Source organism: Pristiophorus japonicus, chromosome 18, assembly GCF_044704955.1.
Source record: "Pristiophorus japonicus isolate sPriJap1 chromosome 18, sPriJap1.hap1, whole genome shotgun sequence".
NCBI lineage: Eukaryota > Metazoa > Chordata > Chondrichthyes > Pristiophoridae > Pristiophorus > Pristiophorus japonicus.
Genome location: NC_091994.1, coordinates 6,105,344 through 6,124,559, shown reverse-complemented (window position 1 = coordinate 6,124,559; position 19,216 = coordinate 6,105,344). Strand labels below are relative to the sequence as shown.

Genomic DNA, 19,216 nt, shown 5'->3' with positions numbered 1-19,216 from the left:
AAGGGGAGGTGCAAAGAGACCTGGGTGTCATGGTACATCAGTCATTGAAGGTTGGCATGCAGGTGCAGCAGGCGGTTAAGAAAGCAAATGGCATGTTGGCCTTCATAGCAAGGGGATTTGAGTACAGGGGCAGGGAGGTGTTGCTACAGTTGTACAGGGCATTGGTGAGGCCACACCTGGAGTATTGTGTACAGTTTTGGTCTCCTAACCTGAGGAAGGACATTCTTGCTATTGAGGGAGTGCAGCGAAGGTTCACCAGACTGATTCCCGGGATGGCGGGACTGACCTATCAAGAAAGACTGGATCAACTGGGCTTGTATTCACTGGAGTTCAGAAGAATGAGAGGGGACCTCATAGAAACATATAAAATTCTGACTGGGTTAGACAGGTTAGATGCAGGAAGAATGTTCCCAATGTTGGGGAAGTCCAGAACCAGGGGTCACAGTCTAAGGATAAGGGGTAAGCCATTTAGGACCGAGATGCGGAGGAACTTCTTCACCCAGAGAGTGGTGAACCTGTGGAATTCTCTACCACAGAAAGTTGTTGAGGCCAATTCACTAAATATATTCAAAAAGGAGTTAGATGAAGTCCTTACTGCTAGGGGGATCAAGGGGTATGGTGAGAAAGCAGGAATGGGGTACTGAAGTTGAATGTTCAGCCATGAACTCATTGAATGGCGGTGCAGGCTAGAAGGGCCGAATGGCCTACTCCTGCACCTATTTTCTATGTTTCTATGTTTCTATGTAAGTTTGAGGTGGGATTGGGGTATATGGTGGGATTGGGCTAGGTAAATTGGGGGTGGGATTGGGGTATATGGTGGGATTGTCTGGGTAAGTTGGGGGTGGGATTGGGGTATACAGTGGGATTGTCTGGGTAAGTTGGGGGTGGGATTGGGGTATATGCTGGGATTGGGCTGGGTAAGTTGGGGGTGGGATTGGGGTATATGCTGGGATTGGGCTGGGTAAGTTGGGGGTGGGATTGTCTGGGTAAGTTGGGGGTGGGATTGGGGTATATGCTGGGATTGGGCTGGGTAAGTTGGAGGTGGGATTGGGGTATACAGTGGGATTGTCTGGGTAAGTTGGGGGTAGGATTGGGGCATACGGTGGGATTGGGCTGGGTAAATTGGGGTGTACAGTGGGATTGGGCTGGGTAAGTTGGGGCTGTGCGCTGGAATTTTTCCTCTGATCCAAGTTGGAACTCAGCGATGTACTGTCTGAACTCCGCTCTACAGGTACGGTGTGATTATTGTGGGGAATCCAAAGGCTCTGTCCAAACAGCCGCTGTGGAATCACCTGCTGAATTATTACAAAGAGCAGAAAGTGCTGGTGGAGGGACCACTGAACAATCTCCGCGAGAGTCTGATGCAGTTCAGCAAACCAAGGAAGCTCGTCAACACCATCAATCCGGTGAGCCAGCCGTACTGCTGGAGCAAGCTTGCTGTCTGTGGTATAAATCTGCCTCTGCAGCGGGTCCTCCTGGTGTGGAGCAGTGTGTGATGGGAGACTGGGTCAGTCCTGTATGCAGGCCAGCTGGTTGTGGCAGATTCTGTTTGCACGCTCTTGCCTTTCTTTGTTTGGAGTCAACATTTGGACCCGTTGTAGAAGAGCAGAGGTGGGGGAATTAGTGGGTCATCTTCACAATTGGCGGTTCAGTGAATGTTTTAACATGGTGTTTGGGTGAGTTCCCCGCTTGTGATTTTATTTATTTTGATGGCTGGCCTGCGATCTCTGCAGCGAGTGGCCGCTCCCAACTGATGCTCTCTGCCCCCGATCGCTGCTTGGTGGCCCAGCACACGAGGTTGACCTGACCCCATATATCATCATCATAGGCAGTCCCTCAGAATTGAGGAAGACTTGCTTCCACTCTTAAAATGAGTCCTTGAGTGGCTGAACAGTCCAATATGAGAACCACAGTCCCTGTCACAGGTGGGACAGACAGTGGTTGAGGGTAAGGGAGGGTGGGACTGGTTTGCCGCATGCTCCTTCCGCTGCCTGCGCTTGATTTCTGCATGCTCTCGGCGACGAGACTCGAGGTGCTCAGCGCCCTCCTGGATGCACCTCCTCCACTTAGGGTGGTCTTTGGCCGGGGACTCCCAGGTATCAGTGGGGATGTTGCACTTTTTCAGGGAGGCTTTGTGGGTGTCCCTGTAATGTTTCCTCTGCCCACCTTTGGCTCGTTTACTGTGAAGGAGTTCCGAGTAGAGCGCTTGCTTTGGGAGTCTCATGTCTGGCATGCGAACAATGTGGCCTGCCCAGCGGAGCTGATCAAGTGTGGTCAGTGCTTCGATGCTGGGGATGTTGGCCTGGTCGAGGACACTGATGTTGGTACGTCTGTCCTCCCAGGGGATTTGTAAGATCTTGCGGAGGTATCGTTGGTGGTATTTCTCCAGCGACTTAAGGTGTCTACTGTACATGGTCCACGTCTCTGAGCCAAACAGGACCTGTAGGACATATGCCCCACATAGAGTGGCTGCTGTCTGACCCCTCTCCGCAGTGTCAGTGTGCTCTCACTTCCCATTCTACTGCTCCCATTACAGCTTTTGATAGTTTTTTGGGCTTTATTTAGCTCTGTTCTTCAACATCCTAATTAATATTGATGGTCTTGTGGGTCGTGATTCTACAGCAGACCCATTCTAATCAATATCCTTGTGTTTCAGGGAGCCCGATTCATGACCACAGCTATGTATGATGCCAGAGAGGCCATCATCCCAGGCTCTGTGTATGACCGGAGTGGTCAGGGTAAGATTGCACTCTCTTAACTTAATCTCCCATGTGAATTCCGAACAGTTGAGACAGAAATCCTGATTTCGGATTCGCTTAAGTACAGAATCTGAAGCCAACATGAAATGTTTGTCAGTTTTTACCCGGGCCAAGTTGGTTGCATTCCTCAGATTCTACTGTTGGGATTCGCTGTCTAAGATCAGCTTGTGATACTGTGTTGGCATTTCTCACGGTGACTGACTGACTCCACAAGTATAGGTACATGATCCCGTCCTGCTTCTGTGGTGATTGATGGAGACAGCACCTAATGCAGCAAGCAATGTTGGCGTTACGCTGCATGGCTGTGCAGCAGTCTGGAACTCCTGCACAGGCTACTCGCCGGCTTTTCGGGTTGAATAACTGCGCACGTGCAAATGGTCGGACCACACAGCCACTTAAAGGGGCACAAACCTCAAATTACAGGGAATATTGACAGCAAGCCAACTGTGCCCACCACCCTGTGTAAAAACTGTTTCCCTGTAAACGCGCCGCGCCCTCTCGCCGCCTGTAACCGCGCCGCGCCCTCTCGCCGCCTGTAACCGCGCCGCGCCCTCTCGCCGCCTGTAACCGCGCCGCGCCCTCTCGCCGCCTGTAACCGCGCCGCGCCCTCTCGCCGCCTGTAACCGCGCCGCGCCCTCTCGCCGCCTGTAACCGCGCCGCGCCCTCTCGCCGCCTGTAACCGCGCCGCGCCCTCTCGCCGCCTGTAACCGCGCCGCGCCCTCTCGCCGCCTGTAACCGCGCCGCGCCCTCTCGCCGCCTGTAACCGCGCCGCGCCCTCTCGCCGCCTGTAACCGCGCCGCGCCCTCTCGCCGCCTGTAACCGCGCCGCGCCCTCTCGCCGCCTGTAACCGCGCCGCGCCCTCTCGCCGCCTGTAAACGCGCCGCGCCGGGTGATTCAGGTTGCTCATGTTTGCATCTTTCTCCCCTCCAGCGGGTCGTCCCTCCAACATGTACTTCCAAACCCATGACCAGATCGGGATGATTGGAGCCAGTCCCAGTCACGTTGCTGCAATGAACATCCCCATCCCATTCAATCTGATGATGCCTCCGATGCCGCCTCCCGGATACTTTGGGCAGGCGAATGGACCGGCAGCAGGTGAGGGCTGTGTGTCGGGATGTCTGTAAACAGGGGTTGGTGTGTCTGTCAATGCTGGGGGTGGGGGGGGGGATGGTGGAGAGAGCTGGACATTGCTATCTAGCACTAATTACATACTGGATTCTCACTGATTCCTGGGATGGGAGGGTTGTCCTACGAGGAGAGATTGAGTAGACTAGGCCGATATTCTCTCGAGTTTAGAAGAATGAGATGTGACCTAATTTAAAAACATACAAAGTTCTTACAGGGCTTGACAGGGTAGATGCAGGGAGGATGTTTCCCCCGGGCTGGGGAATCTAGAACCAGGGGTCACAGTCTCCCAATAAATGGTCGGCCATTTAGGACTTCACTCACTGAGGATGGTGAATCTATGGAATTCTCTACCCCAGAGGGCTGTGGAGACTCAGTCTTTGAGTTTATCCAAGACAGAGATCAATAGATTTTTGGATATTAAGGGAATCGAGGGATATGGGGATCGGGCGGGAAAGTGGATGATCAGCCATGATCTTATTAGAATGGCGGAGCAGGCTCGAGGGGCCGAATGGCCGACTCCTCCTAATTCTTATGCTTCTGCTTATGTTCTTATTGGGAGGGAATTCATATTTACATAGAATTTACAGCCCAGAGTCGTTGCACTTACCTGAAGGTTTAATTATTTAAAATTCGTTTGCGGGATGTGGGCGTCACTGTCAAGGACAGCATTTATTGCCAATCCCTAATTGCCCTCGAGAGTCGCTGCAGTCCGTGGAAACCTGTGGAAACGGAGGGGGGTGAAATTTGGAATCTTCCTGTAACATTAACAAGTAATTGATTTAACAGTGAATGCTTTCCTCTTTGTGTTGTGTTCTGATCCTGCCCTTCGGATGGTTGATCCAGGAAGGGAAATTGGAGCATATTCCTTGACCTGATTGTGTCTGTGCTTGGCTTCTCCGGCACTTCCCTTGGTACATGGAGCCCCTGTGCCAAAGAGTACAGGGTCCCCGGGGGGGGGGGGTGGTGGGGGGGCGGTTGGAGGAGGGAAGGGAAGAGAAGAGATTGCGGGGTCCCGCGGGGGGGTGGGGAGTGCGGTGGGCAAGGGACCTGCTCGGTGGTCCTGCTGCGTTTGGTCCGAGTGTGTTTAGCCAATATTCCCATTAAGCTGCACGGTTGGTCCGGAGCTGTCGCACAGCCGGTGCATCAGCTTCTGATAGAGAATATCGCACGTGCATTGGAATGGGAAAATAAATGAGGTGGCGGGAACGTTGTGTTTAGCACACACCCGGCGGCCGGTCTCAAGGTGTGTGTGTGTGTTCTTGGTTCAAGGTCGTGGAATTCCGAAAGGGAAAGTTGGCCGTGGGGCCCGCCAGCGGAACCGTGGCATGGGGAACCAGCTGAACAGCCAGTCCAACCTGCCCAACAGCCAGGCCAGCCAGGATGTGGTGTCACAGCCATTCTCTCAGGGCCCCCTGACGCAGGGGTACATCTCAATGAGCCAGCCTTCACAAATGAGCCAGCCAGGCCTCTCTCAGCCAGAGCTCTCTCAGGTAAATCTTTGTACTGTCTGCACTCCTTGCACTAACACCTGTCCACCTTTCAGTCATTTTACAAGAGTGAGAACATTTTACACCTGGGCTTTTGGAGTCTTAACCACTTCCCTGATGCGTTGCAGTTTTCGTCAAACTGTGTCTTGATCCCAGAGCAGAGCTTTGAATCGCACTCTCCATCATAAAGTCTGGCCACTTTCACCGTGGTAATGTCGCCTGCCTCTGCCCCTCCCTCAGCCCCTCTGCTGCTGAAACCCCCATTTGCCGTCGCCTGCAGACTCGACTATTCCAATGCTGTACTGACTGCTCCCCCTGTCACCCCACCAGTGTGCCTTCAGCCATCTCGGCCCCATTCTCTGGAAGCCTCTCCCTACCCCTGTGAATAAGCTTTTGATCAGCCGCCTCCTTTGCTTCGCAGTTTGTCTTCTGCCTCTGTTGCAAACATTATAGACGTGCACATTGCTGATTTGTTCTTTGAGAGAATTCGACTCCAGCCCAAATCAGCAGGTTCTGAAATGGGTTTGGGAGCAATGTTCCCTCTAATTTATTTTGTACTGAGAGGGCCACAAACTCCTTTGAGCACAACCTTTTCGTCTGAGTAAGTTTTACAACAGCGACCACTTTTTAGTTATTCGTTCATGGGATGTGGGCATCACTGGCACTTAAACGCATATGAGCAGCAATGCCATATTGTCATCACAACGTCTCAAATCATGAGACAATCAGACAAGGTTCAATACAAGTATTACATAACTTCTCTGCTTTTGAATTCTATACTTCTAGAAATGAACCCCAGTGCTTTATTTACACTTTTATGGCTGTTTTAACCTGCGTTGCTACTTTGAATGATTTGTGAATCTATAACCCGAGATCCCGTTCCCTCTTCCCCCATTTAGTCTCTTATTTCCCAAGAAGTATGTTGCTTCCTTATTCCTTCTACCAAAATGCACCACCTCACACTTGGCTATATTGAAATTAATTGTCATTTACGTGCCCATTCTACAAGTTTATCGTGGAATTAATTAAAAGCTTTTAGTTTATGTACAAACTCTATTTAATAAAAGATTACTTGTCAGAAATGACTGGGATATAAAAGAACTGCATAATAATGCATTTGCACTACATAACCATCACTCAGTTACACGGTAATACATCGACAAACAATCCAACAGCCCAAGGTGAGCTGAAAGCAGCATATCTATTCGTACAATTTGTATTCATTTTAAAGTTTTCAACGTATTAGCCCATCCCTCATGTCGTCATCAAAGGCGGTCCCTCGAACGAGGATGACTTGCTTCCACGAGTTCACAGATGTTTCAACGAAGGACCCGATGTTCCAGTCCTGAACTCCAATTGAAGGCAGGGGGGGGGGGGTGGCGGGGTGGGGGGGGATTCTTGTGCGTGGATTTTTTTAACGTGTGGTGACCGTTGCACATCAGCCACCACGCGGGCTCGACGGAGCTCGGCCTTTATCCAGTGGCAAAGGTTGAACCAGGACGACTGGAGACCTGCTCTGCTGCACGGACCTAGTGCGCGCACATATCGCAGTGTGGGCTGGGCCCGTGCTGCCCCTGGGCCCTCGCCTCTTCTGGGCCCCGTACCTTCATTCACCGCACCTCCACCATGATCTCTCTCCGCTCCTCCGCCACAAACATTCGCCGCACCTCCGTCACAATCCATCACCGCTCCTCCGCCATGTCACTATAGCGATGGCTGCACAAGGAACAGCTGCTTTCCTGTGGTGCTAATGTGCTGTATGCCCACACAAGTGGTTAGAATATTCATCACACTGCATCCAGACAACCAACAAATATAAAGTACTGCAGTTCTTTAGTTCACAGTATTAAAAAGAATTGAACAAAAACAGGTATCTGTATTTCCAACTGAAATCACTTCCATTAATAAACGTATTCTTGAATCCGCACACTCCCCATGTAACATGTCAGAAATGCAGCACTTATTCACAAGTGCAGAAAAACTCAAACACAATTTGTGTCACCGAATTTAAAAACAGAAAGCTATGATTTAACAGAAATAAACATCTTTCTTCCTGGACAGGAGAACCAATCAGACTGGCTTGGAAATGTTTACTAATGTTGACGTAAAGATGTTAAATTTTGCTTCTAATGTTTTTCTCTAACATTCTCCACAATATTAATCCCTGCTCTTATCATGAAAAGTGTTGAATTATTTTAGGTACTTTCCAATTAAACAGCTGGAAACAAACTTCATTGTACTCCCGTTTTAATCTCCTATTTCAAACATTTATACCAAATCAAAATGATGCATTCAGTTTAATCAAAGTATTTTCTGCAAGTAGTTTCTTCTAAAGTAGCTTCCTGCAATTTTTATACATAATTAAATAACTCGTGTTTCTAGTAACACTCCACTAAACGTTTAAGAGGAAATCATTATTTACATGATGTACTTGTTCAGACTATAGAACGACAGACATAAAAAAATGGTGTGTGTTGTTCCCCTTTTTTGGTTCTCTTCCTAAATGTCTTAATTTTTTTAATAAAAAAAGTCAATAAAAGTATGTAACTCCAACAAATCCTCCCCGTCCACTCTCCCCCCTCCTCAACACCATGGTTTGTATGTTTGTGTAAACTACTCACTTCCATCATTCAAAACTAAATATTGAGAAATTTCAATTTAAAAATGTTTTAAGCACTTCAGATGCTCTTTAACTGTGTGTAGACTTCAAGACCTGGTTGAAACCTGTTTAGAAAATTGATTTTTGTTTCTGTTGCTTCCAAAATTAGATTCGAAACTTGGGTGGAAAAAAGTATTTTTAACATTTTTTGTGCTGATTGGATCCAGTAATTGTGTTTTTAACCGCACTCTCTGTATTTGCAGGACAGTTACCTGGGAGACGAGTTCAAGTCTCAGATCGATGTGGCCTTGTCGCAGGATTCTACTTACCAGGGCGAACGTGCGTATCAACATGGAGTGACCGGGCTGTCACAGTACTAGAACGTGAGCAAGCTTCAGCTATGGTCACTGCTCACCAATCCATCAGGTTACAGGCAACTCGTGGGGCAGGGATCGCCAGCCATCCAGACAAAGCTTTCATCTGCGTCTAACCCGTGCTGGCCCTGACCTGGACGTGGTTGCTGTTGACACTGGGTTGATTGGGGAGTGGGAGTTTGGAGGTCGGATAAGGGAGTGGCGTGGAGTGGGGTCGGGTTGGGGGAGTGGGGTGCAGAGTCGAGTGGGGTTAGAGGTATAGAGAAGGGGGAAGTGGGGTTGGGTTGGGGGTCTGGTTGAGGGGAGGGGAGTGGTGTGGGGGTCGGGGGAGGTTGGGGTTAGAGGTATAGAGAAGGAGGGGTTGGGTTGGGGGAAGGGGGTGCAGAGTTGGGATTGATGGGGTCGGGGGAGGTTGGGGGTTAGAGGTATAGAGAAGGGAGGTCGGGGGAGGGTGGGGTCGGGGGAGGGGAGGCTGGTTTTGTGCTGGATATTTGACATGTCCCCTTGTTTCTCCAGGTTAAGGAGAGGCGAGCTAGGCTTGAGCCAAGCTTAGTTCAACAGTAATTCAATCTGGGGAAAAAAAACAAAAATGGATACCTGTTTCCACTGCGACTACTGAGGCATCAACTGTGAGAGAGCAACAGGAGAGAGAAACCAACCAAACGAGAGGAAGAGAAGAGAAAAGGGAGAGAGAGGAGGAGGAGGAGGAGGAGAAAGAGAGAGAGAGAGAGAGAGAGAGAGAGAGAGAGACCACTGCTAGCAGATTGAGACGAGGAGATTGACTGGAGGAACGAAGAAATAGAGGGCACTTGTGTGCCTTGTCAGCCAGGCCAGGCCTGGTCTCACATACCTACTAAACTCTATTGCTGTTACCACGCAACTCGCCCTTGGAAAGATACCACAAGCCGTTGAGACCCTGCTCCCACCTCGTCAAACAAGGGAGAGAGAGGAGGGGTTCGCGCTCAACCAAATGTTACCTGCCACACCCGGACCGCCCGTTTCCTGGAGGAGCTGGAAGACCTTCTTGGTTTTGGGAATAAAAGGGGAATGTTCTATCTCTCAGTTGTTCTCTGGACGCTACATTTAGCGATTAAACTGTAAATTTCAGCAGTTAGACCGTCGAGAAGCGAAGATTAATTTCTGGCAAAACCCAGTTGACACAGAGCTGCCTTCTGTCTCCACCCCCTTCATTCACTTCAAAGTCGTGAGTTGATCTCGATGCAGGCTTTTCTGCCCAGTGCTATCATTTCATGTTGCTTTCTCCAATCTTCCGCAGTAACTGGTTTTAACGCGTGTTCAGAGCTGGGGTTAGTGAAGGGTTAACTGCGGGGACTGTCTTGTCAGATTCCAGCACTGGGCTATGGGAGAATTCTGCTCTTCAGACTTTTCTTTTCTTGCAAATTTTACCTTTTTATACAAACACAGAACTGCAGGGAAAGCTGTTGTTGGCCACTGCTCCCCGGGACAGAGCAAACCCATCACCCCAAAACTGGTCAGTGAAAGGAAGGGTTTAACCCCCACTTTAATCAGCTGCTGTTATTTCCCCCTCATGTTCTGTGTTTGAGATGATCTGCTTCCGAATACTTTGTTTTAGCTTCCGGCTGTCTAGTGGGAGATCAGAAAGTGATTGCAGCATGGGGAGACTGGTGCCTGCTTTCGGCCCCCTGATCTATGAATGGAGCGAGGCAGGAGGGCCAGTTAGAGAAAAGTGGCTGCAGCATTCTCGGTTTGTTGGGCAGGCGGTTCTTCATGCCGACACTCAAGAGTTTGAGTGAGGCAGCCGGTGGCAGAGGGCTGCACCAATGTTCTCACGCGGGAGGGAGGCGCTGTGCTTGGCTCGGCGTGCTGACCATATGAGCTGTGGGAAGTAGGAACACGCCAAGTTGTCTGGGTGGCTGTTTAATTCTTGTCTACTGAACATCACAGTGGCTGGTAACGGGTTAACCGGATAGTGAAAGCTTTTAAAATACCAAACGTAACCTTTTTTTTTTCATTAATTTCGGTGACATTTGTATTAATTACTGAATTGTTTTAAACAAGTACATTTAGAAAAGCTTTTGTGCATGTGTTGGTGCCAGTGCAGGGGCTTGTATTGGCAGTGGGGCTTGGCCTCGCCCCCCAAATCTAACAATTCCTTTTAAACCCAAGCTCTTTTGGAAAGTAGAGAACTCTCCATCACTACCGGAAGCAAACAGTTAATGGCAGAACGCATAGACTATTGTCTCTTGCACCCATGTATGATGTTTGTGGCTATGGTCTCCAGCACTGAATAATAAAGGCTGGGGTTTTAACTGAACAACACTAGGATGAGTTCTGGAAGGGTGTGTCGTACATCATCGTTTGTATCACTGTGTCGCACTTTGCCGAGTTGCTTTTGCCCAGACAATCTGACACCCCCTGGTCTACAAATTCTGCCTTTTCCCACATGAATTCGGGCAAGAAAAATTCTGAGTAGCAGGCAAAGCAGGACAAGTCCAGCTGGCTGCAACACAGAACCACAGCTTCTAAAGGGCCTGCCAATTAACCCCGAGTGTGCTGCACCTTACACAATGTTAGAGAACTCTCGCTGCTGTCCAGAAATTCAACTTTGGTGGACTCTGATCGGCGGAAGGCACAACAGCTACACGGGGGAGTGATGCTTGTTCCACTCTTGGCCTCACCCCTTCACTGCCCAACCCGTTTACTAGACGTCGATCCCATTAGTTGTGTGGCCCGCATTGATGTGAAGACTAAGGCCGTGTTGCTGAGGAACGCCATTGGGTTAGCCTGTTGTCTGATGGCCGTACGTAGAGTGTGTGGATTTGGCCAGCTAATGCGCTCATTACTCAGCAATGCCAATCCTGCTGGTGATCAGCGGTCTGACAGGCAGCTGCTGTGGACTCGGGATGGGTGCAAATGCCGCAGACCCTCCTGGCACGTGGTCGAGATGTTTTAGGGGCACAGGGTTTGGCCGAAAGGACTTCTCCTTTTTATGAAACTAGTTTGTTTTTTTTTTGTTTTGGCTTCCTGGCAGAAATGTTAAAAGTTCATAGTTGCATTTGTTTGTGGTAGTTCATTCTATCCAGCTGTGAGCCCTCCATAAAACACAGTCCACTGGAGATCACCTTCATTCACCCTCCCCTTCACTGCTTGATTTCTGCTTCGTGCTGTGTTTTATTTTGTGGAGCAGGAAGAGGAGGATCTGATTTTAAATCCAGGACCACCCTGGTGCTGGTTCTGCATCTGTTTCTGTTTGAGTGGAAAATTAGCTTTTTCCAAACCTGTCTGAGTTGTTTTGTTTTATTTTAAACTATTTGTCTCTAACATGAACTATTAATAAAATTAGCTCTGCATAAAATGTGGTCATTTTTTTTAATTCATGTGTCGTGTCTCAGGTCTTTTAAATCATCCATACCCCTGACAAATGAAGTTCAACACAGATAAACGTGAGGTAGAATGGGGAGGATGAGTCTCTGGGTGGGGTAGAGGAACAAAGGGATCTCTGGGTACAAATAGCTAAACGTTGCGACACAGGTTAGTAAGGCCATAAAAAGCAAACCAAGCACGAGGGTTTATTTCCAGAAGTATAAAATTGAAAATTAGGAAAATTAAGCTAAACCTGTATTGCACCTTGATGAGCTGAGTATTGTGTACAGTTCTAGTCACCATAGTATAATAAAGGATAGAGGCACTGGAGAGGGGGCAGAGAAGATTTACAAGGATGATGCCAGAAATGCGAGGGTGCACACTTCAGGAAAGGATGAACAGGCTGGGTCTCTTTTCTCTTGAAGGCTGCCCTAATAAAGGTCTTTAAAATTATGAAAGGTTTTGATAAAGTGGATACAGAGGGAATGATTCCACTTGTGGGGAAGAGCATAACTAGAGATCAATAGAAGATGGTCACCAAGCAATCCAATATGGAGTTCAGAAGAAAGAGTGGTGAGAATGTGGAACTCGCTGCCACGGAGTGATTGAGGCGAATAGTATCGATGCATTTAAGGGGAGGTTTGAGTGAGGCATGAATGGTGGTGCAGGCTCAAAGGGCCAAATGGCCTACTCCTGCACCTATTTTCTATAACTCACTCCCAGGTATCTTCTCTCTTCCTTCTCTTTCTCTCTCTCTCTCTCTCCTTCCCCCCCCCCCCCCCCCCCCCCCCCTGCCAAACCCCTCGCTTCCACTCCAGTCTGGGTATATAAACCTCTCCAAACCCTTTAGATTCAACAATTAATTGTTTGGCATGTCCTTGGAGAGTAAGGATGTATTTTATAAAATGTCATTAATATTGTACTTGGAACCTGTGCTGAAATTTATCAATTTACACTTCCAATATATCTGTTTGAAGTTGTACATCATCATGATGGCTCAACTCCTGAATTGATCAGTGAGTGGAATTAAGTTTAATTGTTCAGCCCTGAACTAAGGCAAGGGACAGGAAAACACGAGCATCACACAACCCTAGTATATAAACATTTGCTCTGGTAAATACTATGCCTAGAAAAAGAACTTTGGATTGCTGTAACGGTGGGGTAGAAGCTTACTTTCCTAATGTCATAATTTGAGAAGGCATGAAACCCACATGCATCTGGCCAATGATGCAATTTATTCATCTATGGTTCTCGCAGACCTTATTCCATATTTAACACTGCCCTGCAGTTAATGCAACAGGTCGATCACCTTGGGCTGCGTGGTTTTATACCATGAGTGCAGATCCTGCTCTTGGCGCTCAGGAGCACGCTAATGTTGCATGCACTGGCCCTACCTTGCGCCTCTTCTGATATTCACTCCTACTGTAGCATGTATATGATGTAAACATTAATGGGGCAAGAATTTCTGTAGCAGCTAAATGGTATTTAATAAGTTTACTGTGCTACTTGCCAGCCAATTGTCTGAACTCCCTGTGCTGAGTTGTGGCACAAATTAATAAAAAGCTGACCAGCCCCTGACAGCAGGCAGGAGAGAGACAAGACTTGTACAGTCCATTCACACTTTGTCAGCTGATAACGACTAGGTTAAACAGGAAGTGCACAGGGATTAACTACCCAATATTGTAATGGGTTCCCTCCCCATATTTTAAACTACCTGCAATCTATGTATAAAACAGTCAGTACCTGTGTGATGTATTGTGTACCACAAATATTGTCGCTGGACTCGTGCTCAAACCTCTCCCTCCGTCGCTGCTCACTGACCCAGGGCAAGGGATTCTCTGAACTGCTACCACCTTCTGTAACTCAATGCAGGAATTATTCTCGGCTCCAAAAACTAAATTGAATGTTTCTGGCAAAAGGCTCTGCTCCGGAATCAATTAGGATGGTGGACACTCTGACACGAGGAGCAGTGTTAAAGGAAACAAAAAAGGTATTGTCTGTACAACTCATTTTACACTACATTGGAGCACAAGCTGCCTCCTGCCCGGTGCTAACCGCAGCAAGCAGAGAAACATTATCGCCGTCCGGATTTACTGTCGAGAGAAGTCCGACTTAAACGTCAGGTATAAACATCACTAAATGGCCGCTGCAGCTGTGGTTACAGGTCCGAGACTGTCGTGGGATGGGATTCCGGCCCCTCGCTTCCATTTCACTGCCCCCTTCTCTTGCTTTCTTTTCTTCTTCAGCAGTTTGTGTTTGAGCCGAGTCGCTGCCTCTCTGTCCAGAGTTTCGCGCATTCTTCGCTGAAACCTCCGCTTCTCCTCTTTCATCTTTTCCAGCTCCTTCTTCCTCTTTGCCTCCAGGTCTGGGTCCTTTAAACATAAAAGAATAAACATAAGCCAAATCAGATTTGTGGGGGGGGGCCATGTCAGGTCACACCTTCAGTTCTGGGGCCTTGCGCTTAGTCTCCAACACTGAAGCCAGGCTGAGCGAGGTACAGACTCTACTGATTACCAACACTTCAGTCAAAGGTGGGTGGAGGAAACGTTACAAGGACACCCTCAAAGCCTTCCTGATAAAGTGCAACATCCCCACCGACACCTGGGAATCCCTGGCCAAAGACCGCCCGGGAGGGCGCTGAGCACCTCGAGTCTCGTTGCCGAGAGCATGCAGAAAACAAACGCAGGCAGCGGAAGGAGCGTGCGGCAAACCTGTTCCACCCTGTCTGTCCCACCTGTGACAGACTGTAATTCCCGTATTGGACCATTCAGCCACCTAAGGACTCATGCTAAGAGTGGAAGCAAGTCTTCCTCAATTCCGAGGGACTGCCTATGATGAGGGTTTAGTAAACAGGCCACAGCTAAAAGTTTTCCCCAGCGTACCTTCCCTTCTAGAATCATCTGCTTCCTTTTGTTAATTTCTTTTTTTTCATCAAAGTCGGTCGACTCGAGTTCCTGGGAATTAAACACAAAACAGATTCATTATCGGTGCTGCCAAAAGTCCCGTCCGAATAAAGCCGGGATCATGCAAGAGAGCAGGCAAGTTGTGTGACCTCTTTCCTGCCCTGTTCTCAGTCGGCGTCACAGAACAGCCCCACACCAGGGCCGGGGTCACGTCACGTCTCCGCACTATCGGAAACCTCTCCGACAGCAGATACTCACAATCTCACACTGGCGCCGAGTCACATTCACGTGCGTGAGAATCTTCAGAACGTTCTCCTCAGCCACAGGAAACTCCTTCAGTTTGGTCTCTGTTGATCAAATGATCAGATATTTAAACCATCGAAGCTGCACAGATATTTACCCAACACAGACCCCGACTCACTGTGGGCACAGATCACTGTCCCCGCTAGCCCAGGGGATACTCACTTATTTCCTCCTCAATCGCATGAACCAGGTGAATGTCGTACTGAGTAACGAGGGTGATCGAGATGCCATGGCGACCTGCAGAGGATAATCATTAAAAGCATTTTGTCACAAGCCCGGGGGGGGAAAGAGAGAGAGAGAAAAACTGACCCCCCGCCTTTACCTGCTCTTGCTGTCCGGCCAACACGGTGAATGTAGATTTTGGGGAGTCCAGGCGTGTTGTGGTTGATGACGACTTGAACCGTGGGAATATCAAGACCTCTACAGGAAGAGCCAGAGTCAGGGATTGGTCACTGGCGGAGCCGGGCTGGCCGGCACTGCTCTCACAGCCCCCCGCCCCCCCCACCAACACAATGCCCCCGAGTACCCCCTCCCCGAGTACCCCCTCCCCAGGTATGCCTCGACGGTGCGCGCCCTCCCCCACCCACCCAGAGTATCGCCCACCCACCCTGACTATGCCCCGCCCGCACGCACCCCCCCCCCCCCCCCCATTGTACAGGCCCCGGGGTTTTGATCGGATACCGAGAAGCAACGTCTGTGGCTACGAGGATCTTGAAAATGCTCGACTTGAACTTGGAGAGAGTGGAAAACCGCTGCTTCTGTGGAGAGAAAACAACCAATCAGAGCACAGCACACACCGGCCCCCATCTCCCCATGGGGCACCTGTACAGGCCCCCGTACTATCCTGGGAGTGTTTGATGGGACAGTGTCGAGGGAGCTTTACTCTGTATCTAACCACGTGCTGTACCTGCCCTGGGAGTGTTTAATGGGACAGCGTAGAGGGAGCTTTACTCTGTATCTAACCCCCTGTACCTGCCCTGGGAGTGTTTGATGGGACAGCGTAGAGGGAGCTTTACTCTGTATCTAACCCCCTGTACCTGCCCTGGGAGTGTTTGATGGGACAGTGTGGAGGGAGCTTTACTTTGTATCTAACCCGTGCTGTACCTGCCCTGGGAGTGTTTGATGGGACAGCGTAGAGGGAGCTTTACTCTGTATCTAACCCCTTGCTGTACCTGCCCTGGGAGTGTTTGATGGGACAGTGTGGAGGGAGCTTTACTTTGTATCTAACCCGTGCTGTACCTGCCCTGGGAGTGTTTGATGGGACAGCGTAGAGGGAGCTTTACTCTGTATCTAACCCCGTGCTGTACTTGCCCTGGGAGTGTTTGATGCCCCTCCCAAAATTCACCAACTCCAAGACAGAATTGCGAGTTAGAGTCACTTGTAGAACATGTAAATGGTTTTTAAATATTTATTTACTGATTACTCATTAAATCCAGGTCAGCAATGTAGGTTTTAGTTGGAACAATATTAAGATCATCCCGGGAGCGAGGTTAGCGCGATCCCAAACCGCACAAGGAGACACACACCTGCTTCATCATAGAGTGAAGGGTCCCGCACTGGAAGCTGAACCTCCGCAGCATCATGCTCAGGATCTGGCACATTCTGCAAAACACAAATCCCAAAATCAGAGCACAACCCACAGTGCGGGGTAATCCCGTGTGTTACACACTCAAGTAACGTCAGAGGAGCGGCGAGAGATCATGACGAAGGTGCGACAGATGAGGGTAGGGGGCCCAGAAGAGGCGAGGGCCCTGGGGCAGCACGGGCCCAGCCCACACTGCGGTATGTGTGCGCACGGGGTCTGTGCAGCAGAGCAGGTCTCCAGTCGGCTTGGTTAATCCTTGTCACTGGACCAAGGCCTAGCTCTGTCGAGCCCATGTAGTGGCTGGTGTGCAACGGTCACCCCATGTTAAAAAAAATCCGCGCACAGGCATCTTCCACCCCCTCAATTGGAGTTCAGGACTGGAACATCGGGGCCTTCATTGAAATATCTGTGAACTCTTGTGGAAGCAAGTCAGCCTCGTTCGAGGGACCGCCTATGGTGACGATGACAGACACACTTCTTCCTCTGCACCCCCTGCCTTCGGGTCACTAATGGAACTCACTTGCATGTGTTTGTGAAGATGATAATAGACCAATCGTCGTGTTCATCCTGAATCGTCTGGATAATGTGCACAAGGTAAGCTTCCTTCACCCGCTCGGGAACCAGGAGGTAGCGCTGGTCCAGCTCGGCCACAGTGCGAACCCTGGAGACAGAGAGACCGACATGTCAGCTCAGTGCAAACCACGCCGGGAGATAATCTACGCCTTCAGAAAAATCCCACATTCCTCAGACCAGAGGGTTCAACGAGTGATTAGAGGGAATTCTGTAGATGCCACAGGTCACTGGCAGCACTCCCTCTAAGCCCCGCGTTTTGGGAAAGGTCCTGCGCAGGTCACTCATCGGCTTCTCCTTTGTAAACACCCTACACACGCGGAAACTTAGTGACCGCGCTCTAAAAGAAATAGAACAAAACACAACTTACAGGGAACATTGGTCACTGGGGTCACTCGCATCACACAGTGAGCAGGCCCTCCCCTCCCCACCCACACTGAGAGGAGAGGGTTTCACAGCGTAGTGTAGAGGGAGCTTTACTCCCTATCTAACTCGTGCTGTACCTGCCCTGGGAGTGTTTGATGGGACAGTGTAGAGAGAGCTTTACTCTGTATCTAACCCCGTGCTGTACCTGCCCTGGGAGTGTTTGATGGGACAGTGTAGAGGGAGCTTTACTCTGTATCTAACTCGTGCTGTACCTGCCCTGGGAGTGTTTGATGGGACAGTGTAGAGAGAGCTTTACTCTGTATCTAACCCCGTGCTGTACCTGCCCTGGGAGTGTTTGATGGGACAGTGTAGAGGGAGCTTTACTCTGTATCTAACCCCGTGCTGTACCTGCCCTGGGAGTGTTTGATGGGACAGTGTAGAGGGAGCTTTACTCTGTATCTAACCCCGTGCTGTAACTGCCATGGGAGTGCGAGATGGGACAGTGTAGAGGGAGCTTTACTCTGTATCTAACCCCCTGTACCTGCCCTGGGAGTGTTTGATGGGACAGTGTAGAGGGAGCTTTACTCTGTATCTAACCCGTGCTGTACCTGCCCTGGGAGTGTTTGATGGGACAGTGTAGAGGGAGCTTTACTCTGTATCTAACCCCCTGTACCTGCCCTGGGAGTGTTTGATGGGACAGTGTAGGGGGAGCTTTACTCTGTATCTAACCCCCTGTACCTGCCCTGGGAGTGTTTGATGGGACAGTGTAGAGGGAGCTTTACTCTGTATCTAACCCCGTGCTGTATTTTTACTTACTCAGCCTGGGACTCCCAGAAGAACGGTTTATTCATCGCGATCTTCTTGAGCTGTTGCAGAGTGTCAGTGAGAGTGGCGCTGAACAGCAACGTTTGGCGCTGGGCCGGGAGTGCGCCAAGAATCACCTGCAGGTCCTGCGTGAAATCCGTACAGCCCTGCTCCAGCAGCCGGTCAGCTTCATCCAGTACCTACAGCAAAGGTCAACTGTTAACACCGAGAAACTCAATCACATTAACGGGAAATTGGAAATCACGCAAGCAGCAAAGTGCAGAGGTCGTGTTTCCCGGCCTCGCGTCTCCCCTCGCGACCTCGGTGTTGCTCACGGACGTGAGTGGGAGCAACAATCCTGGCACAAAACCCCAGCGAGAGAGAATGGGGGAAGTGTTTGGGTCGTGCTGTGTCCCAGGGGTCAGTCCGGCTCCACTTCTGGGCCCAGTATTTTGATTGGGTAAAGGGAGCTCAAGATAGAAATTTGCTGATGACACAAAGGTAGGGCATTTGACCAAACAGCAAGATCAACAGGGGGCAGATACCGTCTAACGGGGTACAAGCATTGTCGGCAGAATCAGTCAAGGGGAGATTGAAGAGTTTTTTTAAATTGTGAAGCATTTTGATAAGAGTGAATAAGGAAAGACAATCGTCTCTGGTTGGGGAGTCAGGGGTCAGGGGTGAGGAGTCATCCATTTAAAACCGTCACTAAGAGAACAAGGAGAAGTTAGGATAAACATATTTAGAGAGAGTGTGTTGTTGGAGAATGGAAAGCTTTGCTACAGATCGGTTCAGGCACAGACCATCGCATATTTTAAGGGAAAATTGGGACAGATATTTTAAGCAGAGGAAGATACAGACAGGGCTATAGGGAGAGAGCGGGGGATTGATACAGGTGGAGAGCGGTTCCGCATTCATTCCACCACAAGAGGCCCTCCGAGTCACGGAAAGTGGTGCGCTCTCTGGTGGCAGCAGGTTAGTACTGCAACAATC

General features: G+C 49.6%; 2 protein-coding genes across 3 annotated transcripts in view; one reads left to right on the top strand and one right to left on the bottom strand.

The window, feature by feature from the left end:
- The window catches only part of upf1 (UPF1 RNA helicase and ATPase), a 77,791-nt gene extending 66,107 nt beyond the window's left edge, over nucleotides 1-11,684 (top strand). For both annotated transcript variants that reach the window (XM_070859597.1, XM_070859596.1), the window contains exons 19-24: nucleotides 1,232-1,406; nucleotides 2,657-2,738; nucleotides 3,690-3,854; nucleotides 5,157-5,377; nucleotides 8,237-8,356; nucleotides 8,864-11,684. In XM_070859597.1, the coding sequence (XP_070715698.1) occupies nucleotides 1,232-1,406; nucleotides 2,657-2,738; nucleotides 3,690-3,854; nucleotides 5,157-5,377; nucleotides 8,237-8,353 (760 nt within the window). In that variant the 3' untranslated portion in view covers nucleotides 8,354-8,356; nucleotides 8,864-11,684. The remainder of the gene's footprint in view (nucleotides 1-1,231; nucleotides 1,407-2,656; nucleotides 2,739-3,689; nucleotides 3,855-5,156; nucleotides 5,378-8,236; nucleotides 8,357-8,863) is intronic.
- A 2,001-nt stretch (nucleotides 11,685-13,685) lies between these two features.
- On the bottom strand, nucleotides 13,686-19,161 carry ddx49 (DEAD (Asp-Glu-Ala-Asp) box polypeptide 49). Its single transcript, XM_070859603.1, has 9 exons — nucleotides 18,236-19,161; nucleotides 17,004-17,144; nucleotides 16,425-16,500; nucleotides 15,580-15,656; nucleotides 15,221-15,318; nucleotides 15,061-15,135; nucleotides 14,854-14,942; nucleotides 14,575-14,646; nucleotides 13,686-14,064 (listed from the first exon to the last, which is right to left on the bottom strand). Exons 1-9 carry the CDS (start codon nucleotides 18,268-18,270, stop codon nucleotides 13,828-13,830), a joined length of 900 nt encoding a protein of 299 aa, XP_070715704.1. The 5' UTR covers nucleotides 18,271-19,161; the 3' UTR covers nucleotides 13,686-13,827.
- Nucleotides 19,162-19,216: the final 55 nt, after the last annotated feature.